Source organism: Colossoma macropomum, unplaced genomic scaffold (genome assembly GCF_904425465.1).
Source record: "Colossoma macropomum unplaced genomic scaffold, Colossoma_macropomum, whole genome shotgun sequence".
NCBI classification, from domain to species: Eukaryota; Metazoa; Chordata; class Actinopteri; order Characiformes; family Serrasalmidae; genus Colossoma; species Colossoma macropomum.
The window spans coordinates 6,974,006-6,994,227 of record NW_023494787.1 but is presented as its reverse complement, the minus strand read 5'-3'; the positions used below and the strand labels follow the sequence as shown (position 1 = coordinate 6,994,227).

At 39.6% G+C, this 20,222-nt stretch overlaps 1 protein-coding gene across 1 annotated transcript in view; it reads right to left on the bottom strand.

Annotated features, from left to right (window-relative positions):
* Nucleotides 1-14,034: 14,034 nt before the first annotated feature.
* Nucleotides 14,035-20,222, bottom strand: part of LOC118805286 (asparagine synthetase [glutamine-hydrolyzing]-like) — a 37,352-nt gene continuing 31,164 nt past the window's right edge. The window contains exons 9-12 of the mRNA XM_036565988.1: nt 19,599-19,699; nt 18,442-18,523; nt 17,462-17,617; nt 14,035-16,052 (exon numbers count right to left, since the gene is read on the bottom strand). Coding sequence (XP_036421881.1) covers nt 15,843-16,052; nt 17,462-17,617; nt 18,442-18,523; nt 19,599-19,699 — 549 coding nt within the window. The 3' untranslated portion in view covers nt 14,035-15,842. The remainder of the gene's footprint in view (nt 16,053-17,461; nt 17,618-18,441; nt 18,524-19,598; nt 19,700-20,222) is intronic.

The window sequence follows — 20,222 nt, the reverse complement described above, 5'->3', positions numbered from 1 at the left end:
CGGTGCTGTATTACAGCGACCAAGAGGGAGATTAAAATAAAATGGGAAGGAATTCTGAGACACACAACTTAGTAATCAAAAACACTTTTACTTTTATGGTCCAAAAACAGTTTTCAGAGTGGATTTTGAGAATTATCTGACTGATTGTTGTTGTTATGGGAATATGAGGCTGTTCCGCTGGCTGAATGGAAATGAACTCCGATATTTTGTATTAATATAATCAAGTAAAATATTTTCTCCATTATTTGATTAATTAGGACACCGCTGTCTCCCTGTGTGTGTTTCTGAGTTGAGCCGCTAACAAGAAATGATGGGTGTAAACGGACGGATGAGAACCGCCTGCTGTGAAAACAGTTCACCTCTCTCTACGAAGATGGCAGTGCTTAGATAAAATGGACAACTTCAGCTTTCAGTTGTAAAGCACTTTGAATGAAAGCAGTGTTTGAAAGGTGCTGTATAAATAAACTTGCCTCGCCTTGCCTTTCTTCATATTGTAGCGTCTAAGCGAAGAACAACTAGAGGGAAACATGCGGGCAAATGCTCTTTTATTGAAGAGGCAGCAGGGAAAACCTCCTCCCAGTGCTACGGAATACAGCAGGATAGCAGACAGGTCACTTCTAGGCATATGATTTCACTCTATGGTAGGCACTAACACCCACCCTAACTACCACAAAGCCCAGCACAATAAAGCACAAATAATACATTAGCACATCTCCAACTAACACCCAGCAACAAGTCCAGGTCTTACCGGGAGTGTTGCGCCTCACTGCACGGCTACTTTGCATGACTACAGTTGCTGTGATTCCTTCACAGACAGTTATGTACAACTGCCACAATAAAAATAGCATTTGAACACAATAAAAATCTTTTTAAAACGTTGACATGCTTGCTCACCTAAGCAGGCGGAAATCTAATTTTATGGCTACTGTGAAAAGGAGTTAACTCCCAAAATATCTCTTACATTCTCCCCTACTATAGTTTATGACATCACAAAGTTATGATTTTATGATGTCATAGACCATGAGACCACCACATAAGCTTGTGAAATGATTAGGAGTGGGGATGGAGCAGACAACCTGTTAAACCCCTGTGTGGTGTTGGGGTCTGTGGGGCCCATTTTCAAAGTTTACCAAAAGAAAACAAGATGTGATTTATTATTATTTCAACCTCAGATTCTTGTCCTTTGCTCATTTTCTGTGAAGAACATATAAAATAACCCATTTTCAGATTTCACTCTGTTCACCCCCCACACGTTTATATTACACATGGTGTTGGGTGAACCTGTGGGGAGTAAAAGTGTGGAGGTGCTGTGTCCTTCACTTTGTTCTCCTCCTACATGGCCTGCTGTTAGTGTGTCTGTGTGTGTATGTATTTGTGTGTGTGTGTGTGTGAGGGTGGACAACATGGACGTGCTGCTGACTGGCTACAGCTGCTAAAGGAGAACACTATACTGGACACTTGAGATATTTTAATCTGCTATTTTTACACCAACTGTTCTGGCTGTATTGATTTAAAAAAAACAAAAATGCAGTGGGTCCACCAGACCCCTGAGTAACAAACACATCAACACCACACAAGGGTTAAGCTTAGCAGTTTTGATTTCTCACAGGACCTTTACAGCTTTAAGGCCTGTCTTTGTAATTGAGTGCTTAACGGCAGGTTTGCACTGTGTGATAATGATCATAATGCTGTGCGCAGATAAAAATCGGTAAGTGTGCACAAACTCTTTGATCATTGATAAAAATCTGTGACATGCTCCACAGTGACTGATTTAGTGCCCCTGCGACCGAAGACAGCCGACGATAAGGTGTCAGAAATACTGGGCAAAATCTCTCAATGTGACCACTGCAATGGCACTAAAACAACCAATAAAGACAACCATGGGATGATGTGTGTATTTGTCAGTTCTCATATGGAGTGAGCTGTGGTGAAATAGCAGAGCAAGCTACTGCATAGAGGACAGGAAAATTAGCCTGCTGTCCAGTTCACTTTGGAGAACGAGCATTCAATTTAGCCCTTTTCCCCCCAGCCAAGAACAGCTCCAGCCTCTCTTTCTCAGCCATTTAATGTGTTTTTTTAGACCATCACCACTATTATGCCAGGGGTGTTTTGCTTGCCTGACCCTATTTTTCCAGGAAAAAAGGAAAGCACGTGCAGAATGTCATCATTTTCTTGCATCTTAAATTGCCAGAAAATCTTGATCACATAATCTGACATACAGTTAGAGTTGGGCAATATGGCCAAAAATCTTATCACGATAAAAAATTTCATATCAGTCGATACAGATACATGTCACGATAAATGTCTTGCAAGTGTGAAGACTGATTTTTTGCTCCTGAGTGGTCAGTTGCTGTTTTAAACTATCCTTTATGGTCGGAACATGACAAACACTCGCCAGACAGTGGAACATTTCCAAATCTGTCTTGGGACTGTGGGAGAAAGTTTCTGGTGAGCTGTTTTTTACCAGCTGGAAAAGTACGGCCATAATTTTTGTAATAGTTATAATTTAAGAAAGAAAACAGATTTTTTTTTGCTGTCTGGTGACGAGCGCTAGACTGTCTGGTTACAAGTGCTAAACTGTTTCGTTTCTCAACAACGTCAGCTTAATACGAACAGCAAACGTTAGCTGGCTCGGTAGGTCAGTGATGGATCACACCGCCTTACTGCCATCACTCCTACCACATCCATGTCAGAGCATATCACAGTATTCAGACACCAGCTAGCAGACGACTGGATTTCTCTATTCTATCGTAGTAGTTTGAGGGTGAATCTCGCACCAGATAAACCGAGTCCTCCTTTTAGGTATGTTTAAACTGAAATTAGGGCTTTTTTGTATTGTTTGATCTACAATAGCATCAATTTGCTGTGCTGTGTGAGTGACGGAGCACTGCTTCAAGTTAGCCAGCTGCTAAAAACAGCAAGCCTGGGAAGCTAGCGTTCTCTCTCTAATGCCTCACACACAGCTTCCTCGGTTTGCTTTTGTTTAAATCAGGGCTGTAATTTGCATGAACCCACTTCTTTCTTTCACTTTCGCTGCTTGAGAATGCACAAATACTAAAATATGACTGAGTGCTGTAACAGCGCTTTAGTTGTGAGGAGCAGACGTGATTTAATGCTGCTTAAGCTTGTTAGGATGCGTGGAAAGAGGTGAGTTCACTGTAGGACAGTACAGTTACGCCATTTATCTCGTCACTCACACTTGGTTACAGAACAGATCGTCGATCGTTCCACTCAAACAGAATATATAACTCCACGTTTCAGACATTGCTAAAATGATGTTAGGTGTACTTGGGAAGACAGGGTGGTCTTCTCAAGTGTCATTTATAATTAGTTCAAGGTATGTAGTTGAGTTGCACTCTGTCTCCTTGATTGCAGACTGAAAGAGTAGATGTGAACATCTACTTGGCTACATATTGGCTGCAGGCTGCCTTACTGGATGCATGAGGACACAGTGACACACCACTCAGCATCTTACTATTACTGTACTGTAATTACTGTACAATATTACTAAACCCACACCTAAACTACCAATGTATAGTAGGTGATGTGGCTCAAATTTACGTTGAGAAAGATGTCAATCTATTGTTTTTAAGATAAACAAATGCTACTTGGGGGGAGTGCTGAAATGTTAAGCCTCATATATGTTACATATATAGTGACATCATTTAAAATTAAACACACGCATAATTAGATTTTTTTATAATTTGCAAAATAAATGATTTAATAATGTGCTATAATGTGGTGAGAGATGACAGTATACACAGAACCAGCACATCAAACCGATGATGGACACCTGTCCTCGCTCTCGATGAACAAACAGATTGTTGATATGTGGTGCAGTAATCCATTGTCATTGTAACTCAATCTACGTGCTAATTTTCAACACTCAAACACACCAAGGCAGAAATATAACAGCTGAAAAACATCTGATGTACAAAGCACATGGGACATTATTGCATTTTTTTATGAATGAATGAATCTGAGTTCTGTGTGAAAGTAGGGACATCATCTCATAGGCATAAACCGAAGAAGCTGGTGTGCTGCTCTTGGGTGCTGTGCTACACAGAAAAAGCTTATCTCCTGCACAATCACAATGCACTGCATGCAGATGTGTAGTATTGTGCAAAAGTCAAAGACGACTCTTCATTTATTTAATTACCAGTCAAAAAGACTGAATTTTTATTTTCATTGTCAGGAAAAAGCCCCGACAACTAAAAATGATATCATATTTTCTGTATTTTAGTGTTTTTGCCTTTCACCCAATGAGCACATGGATTGGCTCCAGCATCCCCCACAACCCTGGAGAATAAGCAACTTAGATCATGAGTGAGTGAGTGTATTAAGTGTGTCCACTCTTTACCTTTATTACAGCTTCCATTCTTTTCAGGAGACTCACTTTCAGTTCCTCAAAGAAATCTAAAAACACACCCCCAAAGTTCAGTCTTAGAAGTTGTTTTCACATTTTCTTCTCACAATCCAAGTAATCCTGAAAACATGCAGTGATGTTGAGGTCTGGACTCTGGGGTGGTCAGTCCATTGTTCAGCTTCTTTGTTTGATGTGTCCGTCTCCTTTTCTCAGTGAGGTTCTTCTTGACAGCTACACATCCTTTCAGACCCACACACTGAGTCGTCTTCTCCCAGTGGAAGGATGGACAGAAACACCTGTGGATGTTTTCAGATCTGAAGCAGCTTGATTTTCTCCTCTCTCTCAAAGATGAAAGCTTTAAGTGCTGTTTATCTGATGGGGGCAGTTTTGGTGTCTACCAGCTCTTCCAGGTGGCTGTTAGGAGCCCCATTTTCTCTGTAGCTTTTAATCAGATTTTGAACTCATTTTGGAAACTTTCATTTTGTTTTCCTTCTTTCTGCCAGTGTATTATCTTATATCTACTCTCCTTAGAAATACCTCCTGATAAAAAACTTAAATGTCTGTTTAAACTGGAAATTAAATAAATGAAAGGTGGTCTTTTCGATGGACTTTTGAACAGTATTAGCTTTATTATACCTTCATGTTAATGATGTCAGCTGGTGAACTTATGTTTTTAATAAGCAGTACTCTGTTTTTAACCAAAGACATTGCTTTAATTATCCTACAAGCATGTTCTTCAGTTGGAAATGGTCAATACTGTCAAGATGCTCCTGGGATGCTCTCAGTCAGAGGCTATCATGAGATATCAAGCAAGCTAAAGTTTGGCTGTTCTCCATTTGTGGAGGCAAATATCACATTTAGTCACAAACCAACTAGCTATGACCACTAGAACATAGTCATCTTAAGGAGGATGATCCAGTCGTTGTGGATTTTGCTTCATTTCTTTTTGAGAAACATTCCTCTGAGTCAAGGCCCTGTCGAGTGGTGCTGGTCAGCCATGGCAGCAAGGGAAGTGATAGGGTTTCCAGACTTGGTGGTTATGCTCCTGAGGACATTGCTAAGGATGTTGGAGCCATGGTGATTGTTGAAGGACATGTACAGACCCTCAGCTTGATACGGTGTTATCTTGGAAGTAATCCTGAATTTGCTGAGAGGCTTCTGTGTGAGCTGAGAGGCCTAAATGTGCAGACCAAGCTACATTTTTGGAAATCTGCAGTCTCTATAAATCCTGCTGGAGAGAAATTAACAATGGCTCATGATGTCTGGCGACACAGAGACAGCAGTAAGAAAGTCATTGCCTGGTTAGATGAGAGAGCAACTCTTCTGACTAGAGTGAAGTGTGGGAATAGAGGCGACATTATTAACGATTACAAAGTACATCAGCTCTTTGTACAAACTCTGGAATCAGCAACACGTTTTTCATGGAAAAGTTGAGGGAAACTCTCTCGATGATGCATCGGGCCATCCACATACAGTGGTGGACAGTAACTAAGTAAATGTAATTTGTTACTGTACTTAAGTAGTTTTTTGTGTATCTGTACTTTACTGAAGTATTTTCATTTTGGGTGACTTTTTACTTTCACTACATTATGAGAAATCTGTCGTTCCTTTTGGCTTATGTGTGTATCAAAATGTAACATCAAATGAATGAAGCATGAAGCAAGAAAACCAATCAGGGCCCACACCAACCAGGCCCCACTAATCAGGGCCCACTGGGTTGGTATATCCAACAGGTCAAAACAAGCTCAAAACAAAGTGCAAGTTTGAGCTTTTCTGCTTTTCTGCACCACATGTATTTAAGAAGTGATGTTCAGCTTTACATCTTTTGTTTTAACACATCTCACAGGTTGAGGGTACTTGACCATACTTGATAGCAGTAGCACAGGAAATGGTCTTGTGGTTGAGAAAAATACATCTCTGAAAGAGCACGTAAAAGGAAGTAGCCCAACGCCCGTTCACACTGTTCATTGCAAACAGCATGCAATAAATAATATTTGCAATGCAACACTATGATGACGATAAAAGACCTTGAAGGGAAAAAAAAAAATCCCCTCCTTCAATCCCCGGCGTTGAAGTCATTAAACGCCATTTTGATATGAAATAAGTTTGTTGTAGAGGTTCATATTTCTTTGATGTAAAATGATTGATTGTAGAGACTGTAGAGATTTCTTTCATGTACTATTTGGGTGGTGGATCATTCTCAGCACTGCAGTAACACTGACCTGGTGGTGGTGTGGTAGTGTGTGTTGCGCTGGTCTGAGTGGATCAGACACAGCAGTGCTGCTGAAGTTTTTAAACACCTCACTGTCACTGCTGGACTAAGAATAGTCCGCCAATCAAAAATATCCAGCCAACAGCGTCCTGTGACCACTGATGAAGGACTAGAGGATGACCAACACAAACTGTGCAGCAGCAGATGAGCTATCGTCTCTGACTTTATATCTACAAGGTGGACTGACAAGGTAGGAGTGGCTAATAGAGTGGACAGTGAGTGGACACAGTGTTTAAAAACTCCAGCAGTACTGCTGTGTCTGATCCACTCGTACCAGCACAACATACACTAACACACCACCACCACATCAGTGTTACTGCAGTGCTGAGAATGATCCACCACCCAAATAGTACCTGCTCTGTGAGGGTCCATGGGGGTCCTGACCACTGAAGAACAGGGTAAAAGGGGGCTAACAAAGTATGCAGAGAAACAGATGGACTACAGTCTGTAACTGTAGAACTACAAAGTGCACCTATATAGTAAGTGGAGCTGATAAAATGGACAATGAGCGTAGAAACAAGGAGGTGGTCAGAATGTTATGCCTGATCAGTGTATCTAGAACTAAATTACACTGAAATGCCTAACAGTTTCTAGCTATTGAATATGGTGAATAAAATAATTAACTCAATTTATTATTATTATTTTATTATTATTATTAACTCTTTACAAAATGAACAGTGAGAAAAAACATATCAATGTTCACAATTCTTAATGCCATTATCAATTCAGATGTAGAACTGAGCCCTGAGCGCTCACACAAAGACTGAACAACGTGTTCATAGTCTAGTTTAAAAAGTAGACTAATTGATTCAAACATACATTTGCTTCACTTCTTGTGGAAAAGACAGTTACACAGATGACCAGGTATGTTCACACATGAGCCAACGGAATCAGGTTATTTACAACTCCTGTTAGTTTAAAGCTAAGTACTTTCCTGCTCTGCTTCAATTAGTTGAAACCAGAAACACACCTGTTCAATTAAAACAGCATTAAGTTTATTTATTCACAAAACTTCAATACTGAAAGTAAATTTGAGCATCATTTTGAGTGAGCCAGGGCCTGCTAGGCCTTGCACAGCTGCTGCTAGCTGCACCGCTAATAAGAGTAGGCTGACCAGCTCAGCGGAGAGCTAACAATAAATTATCAATGCTGAACAAGAGCAGAACTTACCAGCTCTCAGTCTTTTCTCTTCTGAAAGCTTTAATGTTGTCACTCTTCATTAAGACACTCAATGTGAACCAACGTTACTTTAAGGGTAAGTTAAGCAAACATATATTTTTTAATTTTAATATTTCTTAAAATTTTAGTATAATGTTTAATTTAAACATATTACACTTTAATCAATATTAATGTTTTTATATTAAATTGATGTGAGTACTGCTGACGTGGTAACAAATCAGATTTGAGCATGGCATTTTTTCAGTAATATTTGAGATGGCATTTCAGTGGCTGAAAACTGAAACGTGTTGTGAATCCAAAGTCTCTCATGAAATGACTCAGAAAGTGAATAAAACATTTGCAGAATTACTCTCGGTTATAACAATTAAAACATGAAAATGCAGCTAAATATCAAAGTGGTATGAAAGTGTTGCATCATCAGAACATGAGAACTCATGGACTCATGATCTATGGTCTTTGCTAGCTCGACTCACTTCAGTAACTCTGTTCGGTTTATATCATCAATTAACAAATTACTGAGAGTATAGCTCAGTTTGTCTGTTTGGTTCAATTCACAGCTTTAATCTAATGTTTGATTAGTGAACGACTCTTTTCAGTCTTTTACAGTTTAATCTCGTAAAAGAACAACACAAAACACCACATATCAGAAACTACTAGAGCCAGTTTAAGGGGAGCCAGGACACTTCCTATTTCTCACTTTATATCATGACATCAGTAAGCGTGAACCGCTTCATTCGGCCAATGAGCTGATCAGCTCACCAACCAAACAGCACTGAAGAACAGTATTACTAACCAATCAGCACTCAGTAGCAGTATTACTAACCAATCAGCACTCAGTAACAGTAATGGCAACCAGTCAGCACTCAGTAGCAGTAATGGCAACCAGTCAGCACTCAGTAGCAGTAATGCTAACCGGTCAGTACTCAGTAGAAGTAATGCCAACCAAACAGCACTCAGTAGCAGTAGTACTAACCAATCAGCACTCAGTAGCAGTAATGTCAACCAAACAGCACTCAGTAGCAGTAGTACTAACCAATCAGCACTCAGTAGCAGTAATGCCAACCAAACAGCACTCAGTAGCAGTAGTACTAACCAATCAGCACTCAGTAGCAGTAGTACTAACCAATCAGCACTCAGTAGCAGTAATGCCAACCAATCAGCACTCAGTAGCAGTAGTACTAACCAATCAGCACTCAGTAGCAGTAGTACTAACCAAACAGCACTTGGTAGCAGTAGTACTAACCAATCAGCACTCAGTAGCAGTAATGCCACCCAATCAGCACTCAGTAGCAGTAATGCTAACCAATCAGCACTCAGTAGCAGTAATACTAACCAATCAGCACTCAGTAAGTAAGTAAGTAAGTAAGTAAAGTTTATTTATATACACTTTTTACAACAGGTGTTGTCACAAAGCAGCTTTACAAGGAAATGAGCATTACAGAAAGAAATCCGGGTCCAAGCCCCCATGAGCAAGCTAGTGGCGACAGTGGCAAGGAAAAACTCCCTAAGAGAAACAGGAGGAAACCTTGAGAGGAACCAGGACTCAGAAGGGGAACCCATCCTCCTCTGGTCGACACCGGATAGTAAACACTGTTAGTATAAAGTATTATAGTAAAAAAACAGGGTAAAGGTAGCAGTAATGCTAACCAATCAGCACTCAGTAGCAGTAATGCTAACCAATCAGCACTCATGTTAATGTCCTAGTGTTTTGGGTTTTTTGCTTTTTAGTGAAATACATTCTTCTACTTTCCAAAATTAAAGGAAGGTCCAGAACAAATAGTTAGAAACTATTTTAACTTTTATGTTCTGTTCTGCCGTTTAGGTGGCAGAGAACTCGCTCTTGGGTGCCCTCTGGTGTTTTGTAGTCTTGTTTTTGATGTAGCGGGAGAAACAGGAAGAAAGGAAGAAGTAACTGAACTGAGCTGGTGTCTGCCATTTTTGACTGAAAATCCAAAAGCCAAAAACTCAACAAACACTCAAAACGGCCTTATTGATTCACTCTGGCAGATACTAGAAACATGTGAACAAAGCATAGTCCAGCACTATTGTACTAACATTTTGCCCAAAATGCATGACAAACCTTGTGTGAGCTTAAATTTATTTATTTACTTATGAAAGATACACTTCAGCTGGCACTGGAGAAGAAATCCATTTCCAAGCCCCATATGAACCTCACCATTGTTGACAGTGGCAAGAAAAACTTCCTAAAAGCAGGAGGAAGAAACCTTGAGCAGAACCCATCCTCCTCTGCTTGATGCTGGGTTGAAAAACAAATAACACGAGCAAAATGAATAAAGGATAAGACTTGACAATTAATATTCAACGTGAATAAAAAAGATAAAGGATATGAGTACTTAGATTAGATGGTAAGCTCTGTTTGGGGTGACTGTACACAATATGTAGGGTTGATAAAGTGCACACAGTGACTTCGGCAGGCCGAGCTATTACATCCTAACTAAAAAGTGAGAGCCAGGAGGAAGCACAGACTCCCTATTCCACCATCAACAAACCTGAGTGAGAGCGGTGAGATGACAGCATCAGCATCTCAGTTCATCATAATTCTCTTTGTCCAAAAACCTCCTGGTCTGCACCTTTAATTTAACACGAAAAATAATCACCAAAAGCTTGACTAAGCAAGAAGCCTAGACTTGAAATCTAACACTGTGTCTGAGCCCCGAACACTGACTGGAAGGTTATTCCAAAAGCTCTACCCTCTGCTGTAGCTAGATATAGATCAACTTCAGGACAAACCTGGAGGAAAAAACAGGTCCAAAATCTAATTTGCAGTGTAAAAGTGTTACAACCCAACGTTTTGTCTGGGCACTGTGGCATCAGTAACATATGGCACTAAAACGATGAACTGATGACGAACTGATGTATAAACGAGGATGAGGCACGAGGAACCGAACGATAGAGCTTTTGAAGCCATTTTACTGAAAACAGCTCTAACTGGAAAGAGTAGTATCCTAAATGGTGCAAAGGTAAAGGTGCCCCCTCTTACCTGTTTGAAACCCCAGGTACATATAATCAAGCAGCTCCTGTAAACTGAGTTGGGAGTGTGCGGGTGGGATTCACCCAACAAAAGAACCCCTACACAAGAAACTACGCGTCCTGTGACCAAAGTTTGGGAGTGTGCTGATAAATCTCCCAAACAAATCACACCAGAATATATGTGTTTTAATGATTCACAGAATTTTAACCCCTAAAGTCACTGTCAGAACTACAGGCCTTTAGCTTAACAAAACAGCTTCATGGTAATTCCCAAATAATTTATAGTAGTAATTATAATATAATTAATAACTTAATAACAAACGTTCGATTTAATGGGATAAAGTATTTATTACCTTTTTTTCCCATGCTTCTACATTTTGGGAAAGACAGAAGCATCACTGATGAGAAACTCATCTCTTATAAAGCACAACGTGCTATTTTAATGTGACAATTGCGCCCCCCTGTGGAGTGAGTGAGTTACAAGCCAGTCCTAATATCTAAAAAAAACTACATTTCAGGGAAACGCAAACCAATTTGTTTAAGCGGTAGTTTCATCCGTAGATTTACCTGTGGATTTAACTGTAGTAAAAATACTTAAGCTCAGCTCGTCTGTAAAACCATCCTTTTAAGTGCTTTTAATGCTTTTCTCAGACGGTTTAACTCATCCAGAGTCTCCTTTCCTGATACAGCAAGGCCTCCTTTATACACCATTCTGTCAATGAGGGAGTTACTCCACAGGCCTGGACAAATGCAACTATAATGCCTAATCCTATAAAGGACTGTCCAGGAGAGCCTGTCTTAAGATCTTACTTGACTTACTATGTGATGAAAGTCAGAAAAGATCATCAAAGAATCACTGTCAATAAGACCAGCTGAACAGGACGGTGGATGAGGCCAGCTTGCCATTTGGATACTGGATCAAACATCAAGAGGCTCCTAAATCACAAACTCACAAAGTGTCTTTGCTAGCTAGGTAGACAAAGCACTTCATATATATATATATATATATATATATATATATATAAATATATATATATATATATATATATATATATATATATATATATGTGTGTGTGTGTGTGTGTGTGTATGTATGTATGTATATATATGTATGTATATATATGAAGTGCTTTTCAGATACTGCTAGAAACAAAAGCCCATGTTGATACCTAGAGAAAAAGGAACAGAGTTAAACACAGCGCAATACATTTCAATGAGTGCAATACAGTACATTTCAATAAATACTTAACTCAGTGCTCACTTAAGTGCTGTAAAAACAGATGCGTCTTCAGTCTGTGTTTAAAGACTGTGTGAGAGTCTACTGTTCGGAGCCAGAAATTACTGGAAGGCCCAGAAGCTTCCCCATTTCTTAGATACATGCCTGGAGACAAAGACAAGAAATTGTTGAACCATCACTTCCGAAATGCAGCAATGGTGCCATCCAGTGGCTAAAAAGGGGCAAACATGGAGTACAACTAATACTGCCAGCTGAATTTTGAGCAAGAGAGACTGTCGTTGTGCTTTGAACAAGGGCAGTTGTTAGGCTTATCATAGCAGGCCACAGTGCTGGAGTGAATACTGATTCCCTGAACTGAGTGGCTGCAGGTTCCTTTCAGCTGAAGAACTGAGAAGCAAAACTGTCCACCAGTCTGAAGCTGACTAAGCCATTTTTAGGAGCAGCCTGTTAGAAAACTAACCCAGACTCCACACTGGTTCACATAATTTAATAAGGGTAAGAAATGTCGCCTTATTTGATTGAGATCAGTGTGCGCCGTATGAGAAAATGGCAATGTTAATATGCAGAGAAAGCAAGATAACGAAACTAAATAAAAAAAAGAGCAGCCTATCAAACACCATGGCTTTCCAGTGTGTTAGTACTGAGTAATTCACAGCCTACTTTGAGCTCTTTTTATGTAAATACAGTAGAAACTGATTATATTATTTGTGACAGTTATGGATAAATCTTGCACCCCTTTTTGATAATGTGCTATTACAGATAAACATGTAAAGCTGACAACAGTATTTGATTTGATTTTTTTCTCCTGCTTTTTGTTGAAATTGAACTTATCTTGTCATCTGGAATTCAAGGCCAAGAAACACAAAGCAAAGCCACAGAGTGAATGAATGAGCATTCGATTATGACGTACTAGTAGCGTCTTGACGTGGAACAACACCACCAAGTAAAACATTCTGAGAGGTCAAGATATTTACTTTTAAATCTTTTAAAGGGGAATCCCACCAAGTTTCAAAATTTCTGCATTATTAAATGATCATCTTTCTTTGAGTCATGGGTACACATTTGCTTATTTCTATATGTGGGGCCTAATAAAGATCTTAGGGGCCCTGTTACCACAATTGCCCCCCTGCCCCCTGGTAGTTACATCACTGGGTACAGGAACAAGGCGCAGGGTGGTGTAAGGCTAATTGGTCCGATTTTTCAGATTTATCACTACTTTACCATCATCAGCGTTCCATATACTCAGAAGACCCATGTAGGTTCACTGTTGGTTTTAGATAGTAAATAAAATGGCTATATTAGTGTTGTAGACAGTGTGACCCCTGGTGCCCATCACCACTACACTGTTAGAAATAAAGGTTCTGTGCAGGTAAGTTTTTCATTCAAGGTACAAACTATGTAAATGTACCTCAAGGGTACAACAGTGGTTTTAAGTTCCAGTTGTGAACCTTAAATAAGTTTTTCCAGGTGAAAAGTATAGATTGGTCCCTTTTCATTTTCTAAAGTTTTAAAATAGAACAATAAAATAAAGAGCTTGGAGTCGAGACGGGGTGTGTGGAGTCAATACAACTTGGAAAATACGATTTCAGTGGATTATGATACAGTTATGTTCCCTGACTAAAGGTACTGAGATGTACCCTTGAGGGTACCATCACAGTTACAAGAGGGGCACTGCCCCAGTGACAGGTTCATACCTTTTTTCTGAGTGTACTGTCTACTGAGTCTCTACCATCAGCCGTGTCATACCAAACCACTCTGACTCTTTTTCTCAATGACCAAAATATAAAGAAATTGAGATTATCCTTTAAAAAAATTAGTATATGTCAGACAGTCTGCGTGGTGAGCAAAAACCACAGGCGGCGGAAGAAAAACTTGCTTGAAAAGGCCCCTTGAGGAAAAGTAGTTACAGTAATTTTAAATCTTTCAATACGCTGCCTTACAAAGACATTACAACATTACATGGTTTCATATTCAACAAAAACACACAAGTCAAGCGCAGAAAAAAGACTTTATTCCCAAGCATGAACTGTTATGACCTCAGAATCCACTGCACATCTTACAGCATCTCCATAGGGTTATTTTAGGTCCTATAAATCATATCAAGCAGAGAATTAAAGGTGGATTAAACAGGGGAGTCGCATTCAGTTCCTCATAGAAATCTGCAAGGATATTTTTCCAAACCTCCAAAGTACAGTCTTAGAAGTTGGTTGCATTTTCTGATTCTCACAGTCCAAATAATCTCAAACACATTCAGTGAGGCTGAGGTCTGAACTCTGAGGTAGAGCTTGATTTTCTCCTCTCTCTCTCAAAGAAGCTTTAAGTGCTTTTTTTTTTTCTTCGATGGGACAGTTTTAGTGTCTACAAGGTCTTGCACAGTTGTCAGAAGCCTCATTTTCTCTCTCACTTTTTGGAAACTCCTTTCTTTGATTTTCTGCTGCCTTATGCAAGTAGATTAACTAATATGTAATCTTCTCAGAATATCTCGCAAAAAATAAATAGCTTGTGCTTAGCAGCCATTTTTGACTGGAAGTTAAATAAATTAAGGGTGGTCTTTGGCTTTTGCACAGTCTGTTTAGTAATTTTTCTGTTACAACACCTCATCTATCAACTCAAAGCCATCATGAGTTGAGATGTGTGATAAAGCAGAGAAAAAGATGAGGAAAGAGAAGCCCTGCCATCAGACGAAGTCAAATTAGACAGTCTATCTACTGTGTCCGAGCTAAATGGATCTTTTACCCCTTAACATTCACCTCTGTTACTCAGTCCGATAGTTTAATGCAATCATTTTGTATTGTTTTCCATGTAATAAGCCTTAAGTCAGTGTTAATGGGTAAAAAAGCCTCCTGACTTGACTTGAAGTAGTGAGTGCATAGAATATTTAACAAAATATTAGATTTAAGTATGCACACACACACGCACACGTTCTAAACCGCTTATCCTTCTGGGTCATAGGGGTCCTGGAGCCTATCCCAGTGGTCACTGCGCAGAAAGCAGGATACACCCTGCAGACAGACAGACGTATACATCCACATTCACAATCAGGGGCAGTTCAGCGTGTCCAATTGACCTGACTGCATGTCTTTGGACTGTGGGAGGAAACCGCAGCACCTGGAGGAAACCCACACGGACATGGGGGAGAACATGCAAACTCCACCCACAAAGGACCCTGGTCGCCAGGCCGGGGAACCGAACCCAGGCTGATTCAAGTACGCAATATGTGCTAAACTCTTAGGTCACAGAAGAAAATGAGCTACAGCATTATAAGGTAAATCAGAGAATGGAACAGAAAGCTGGAGGTGGAGGTAAAGACACACTCATATCAACTGGTACAGTGACAGAATAAATTATGTGTCCAAAAGTATCCAGACAGCCCGTGAATTTAGATACAGAGACAACCCCCTATGAATACCCTTGATTTCAGAAGAAGCACTGAATGAGCAGGCGTCTACAAACTTTTGGACGTGCAGTATAGCTAGTTTTCCTAAAGCTACTGATTGGTTCAGGAAAACACCAGGAAAAAAAAACCATCAATAAAAGTAACCATTTTTTCCAGGGGGAATGTAACAAACAGGTTTCTGTAAACAGGGGGCTTCTGAGTGGGCTCGAATTGCTAAGAATGCCAGCAAAAGTTTTTAGAAGTGGATAAAAAAAAAAAAAAAGTTTTAATTATGCCATGAACAAAAACAGTGCAATTAAATTTAAAGAAAACGGGACAGGGGACCGAATGAAAACAAAAAAAGTAAGGCACGATCTAAAGATTAACATGTAGGCCAGCTGTGCTGACTGTATATGACTGATTACTGGTCCTTGTCCGTCTTGTAGATGGAAAGGGTTCTCGCAGAAGGGTCAGTAGCTTTGATCCAGCGGGGCATCCAGTAATGGGGGATCCAGCCAGAGCGGCCGGGGTAATGCTTCTCAAACAACTGCCGGTAATAGAAGCCTTCTTTGGTAGTGGGGGTGTTATGAGGGTACAGCTTGGGTGCTTTCTCCAACTGAGAGTCGTTAACCTGTAGAACAGAGAGCAAAGAGACAAGTGAGAAAGGGCCAGAAAGAGAAGTAACATTCCTCCAAAACTGAATTTTCTTCTTTTGACAGGAAGGATGATGAAGTCGGATGCCTAAACATCAAGGGATCCATCTAGCTTGCATAACCTGTGAAACAATAAATCAGACTCAAATTCTGTGCTTTTCCCCAGTAAGGGAAAAATAGCAATGCACATGAACTCAATATGGCATGTATTGATGTCCGTTTAATTTAAACAGATATGGATGAAAATCAAACATTTATTTGGATCATTCTTTTTGCTTTCTTTTGCTCTGAGCGACTCTATACCTTAATTATATTTAATCTACCGAAATAAATGATTGAACATTCCATTTTATCACTAACAAAACAATCAGAACACTACAGAAACTTTATCAAATGTTTCAGCAGTGACTGTTTCAGCTCATTTAAAGCAGAACCCAAAACGCTAGCCAGAACATGACTAGCAAACACAGCTTTGAACAACTGCACACACATAAAATCATAATTTTCATTACTACACAAAAACATTTACTCAATTGCAGAAAATATATTTCACACTGATCTTCAGAATTTGGGACACATTTATATCAAAACAATGGGATCTAAATGTGGCCATGAGGGACAAGGATGCAGCCTCACTTCCTGCTTTAAAATGCAGAGGGAGTGTGGCTAAAATAAGACTCTGCCAATGTACTAAAACTCTGTTTCGGTAGTGACATGAAAATCTGAGACAGCATTTAAAAACTTAAGTCATGATCAATCTAAATCTTTCAACTTGAAAAGAAATCAAAAGTACTTAATTTAGTATTTGTTTTTTTTCCCCACAAGTGTAAATTTAGGGAATAGGGTTTATGACAGACACTTCCCAATAGAAAGAAATCTCAATGAATGCCTTGTGTTTAAATAGATCATGACAATTCCTTGTACATAGTTTTCATTTTGAATAGTTCTCTCTCTTTTATTGACTCTTTTATAAGACTTAACAAGACTTTTTAAGTATCAGTGGTAATCCTGTTATATTTTAATTTCTAAATACACTAAATTTGCTGTTTAAGTAAGAAGTAAGTTTGAGATAGGCAGTTATGAGGCCTGCTGGCTGGCTAGTCAGCTATACATCAGGCCGCTTAAGAACAACAAAGAAACAAATAAACAAACAAAATCAGCATCATGAAATTCACTTCAAACGACAGAAGCACTGCTCGATCCATAAGAAGACAGTTAGCTAGTTAGCCATCTAGAGGTTAGCTGTAGAACCTATATCCAAGTCTCTCTTAACCTCAGAGGTCCTGCTCTCTGTATCTTAAATCACAATAACCAGCAATAAAGAAATAGAAAAAACACTACTAGATCTGAGAGTCTGCAAGTGTCTGTTGCGTATGTGTGTATGTACCTCAGACTCAGTGTGATCCTGCAGGATCGCGTACCAGGACTTCTTTGTGGACGTCATACCGTCACTGAAAGCCTCTTTGGGTCTCCACAGTATCTCATCCGGAATCAGGTTCAGCCCCTTAAACGAGTCCCTAAGAAGATACTTCTCCACCCCATCCTGTTTTCATAAAGCTTGTTAATTTTTAGTATACAAAGCTTGTTTAGAGAACATGTTAAATATAGAAATCTACATTTATCTTCATCACCTGTCACAATAAACAGGTTTAACCACTTAAACTGCAGGTGTATTATTCAGTTATTGATCTCAGGACTATCTGCTGTGAATTATTCATGCAAGTTCCACCGTTATAAGAGTGAAGAATCAAAGTGAGGCGCCACAACAGTGTTTAAACAGGAATGTGTGCTATATAACATGCAGCATCTACTGATAACAAAAAAATCACGAGTAAGTCAAGCAAGTTCTCAGCCACAGTTCAAAAGACTGCTTTATAAGTCTGGTTTTGGAACATCATAACATTAAAGTCTAGTGTGAGTTCACCTCCTGGAGTTTGTTGCTGTTTAACTGTAATTACATAATTATATGATAAATCACAGAATTATGTAAGGAATACCATCTACATTCGACTGATATTCTGTACTGACAGAGTCCAAACATATGGATTGAAAGCTAAGAAACATTTCTGTTTTAATGAGTAACAAGTGTCAAACTTAGGAGCAACACGCTTTTGTTATTGCGTTTACATTTATGGCATTTGTCAGACACTCTTATCCAGAGTGGATCATTTTACGCAGGAAGGCGAAAGTAGTGTTAGGAGTCTTGCCCAAGGACTGGAGGTATAGTGTAGGGTGTTTGCCCAAGTGGGTGATCAAACCCCAGTCTACAGCATCGAAGGCAGACGTGTCACCCACTACACTATATCAACCACCATATTGCCAGTGATGAATGCAACTTTTAAAGATTAACAAGGCTGTTAATTTCACCTTGGGCACCCTCATCTCCGGAGGCAGGGACAGATAGTAGCTAGAGAACCTGTGGTCCAGGAAAGGCACTCTCAGCTCCAATCTAAAGAGAAGAGATTGGAGAGAAAAAGGAATTAATATAGAGAAGGGAGGCACAATTTTTGACCAAAAATATTAAACCACAACAGGGCCTACAAGGAAGAGAGGAAATCTAAGACTTTACAAATAATTAACAAAAATATGAAATAATGATAAACGTTTTCTTTGCTGTCCTGTGGTGGTCAACACAGACATATTCAAACAGTTTAATGCTGGTTGCGTGGTTTCCATGGGGACGTTAAACACGTTTTATAATCACTGTTCTCCAGTATCAGAAGCAGATACCACACTCGAGAACTTCTCTCCAGGTTTGATACCAACTGAGAACAAGATGTCCTGCTTGATATGCAGAATACAGCAAAACAACAGAAGCAGAAAGTTCCTGTGAGCACATCAACGCCATTTGTAGCCTTTTAAAAATGAACAGCAATGACAGCCAAAGTGTAAAGTCCAAGTAAAATTAATGGAATGTATTTCCTTGGATGGGCTTTGTGTCACAAATTGTAGCCTTAGGCACTGAAATCGTTATGTTTATTTTTTGTTTACTGTTTTTTATTGATTGTTCTTTTGGTTTTTGATTTTTGAGTCCTGAATTTCGGTTTCTGTTTTGGTGAAGAAATTTTGTTGCAATGCATTATTAGCAGAGTGCTATACAGAAAGAACATAAAAAAGAGAACGACTATACAATGACTATTTCAAACAGGAAGGTGTGTAATTATTTATATGAGATTATAGTAAGTAAGTAAGTAAGTAAGTAAGTAAAGTTTATTTATATAGCGCTTTTTACAACAGGTGTTGTCACAAAGCAGCTTTACAAGGAAATCAGCATTACAGAAAGAAATCCGGGTCCAAGCCCCCATGAGCAAGCCAGTGGCGACAGTGAAGAGAAACACGAAGAAACCTTGAGAGGAACCAGGACTCAGAAGGGGAACCCATCCTCCTCTGGTCGACACCGGATAGTAAATATTGTTAGTACAAAAACAGGGAAAACAGGTGGAGCAATGATTAATTAAACAGAGAATCATGTAGATTTTGCAGGTGTCGGTGCTTCATATGGAGAAGCGGAGGTTCTTCCTGACCCGTGTGCGGCTGTTGTCCTGTCTGCTCTCAGTACATCGAACATGTACAACTCCTTCATCAGACGCACACTGTCCTCCGCAGCGGCCTTCGGAGTCGGAGCCTGGATCAATCAACACAGCGTCAATCTTTCACAGCACCAGAGGCAACAATCAGATACTCAGACACATTCACGCACTACAGTATGCAAACGTGTGTGCGCCCCTGCTCAAATGAAGTTTTGTTGAGTTCTAAGAGATAATGGGTTGACACAGCCTCTACAGAGAACACATCCATCCATCCATCATCTAAACCGCTTATCCTTCTGGGTCGCGGTGGGGTGCTGGAGCCTATCCCAGCTGTCATTGGGCGGAAGGCAGGATACACCCTGGACAGGTCACCAGTCCATCGCAGGGCAGACAGAGAACACACTTTTGCACATTTTATTGCACAGTTACTGTTTATTTGCTGGATTTAACATATTAGCAAAAATTAATAAAACATAAAATGTGGCCTGTGCAAAACCTATAGTGCGTTTAATATTTTATTTTTATTTTTCCAATATGTTAAATTTAGCAAATAAATAGAAACTGTGCACCAAAATGAGAAATTGCAGATGAACACCATATTTAAGTTGGTCCCTGTAG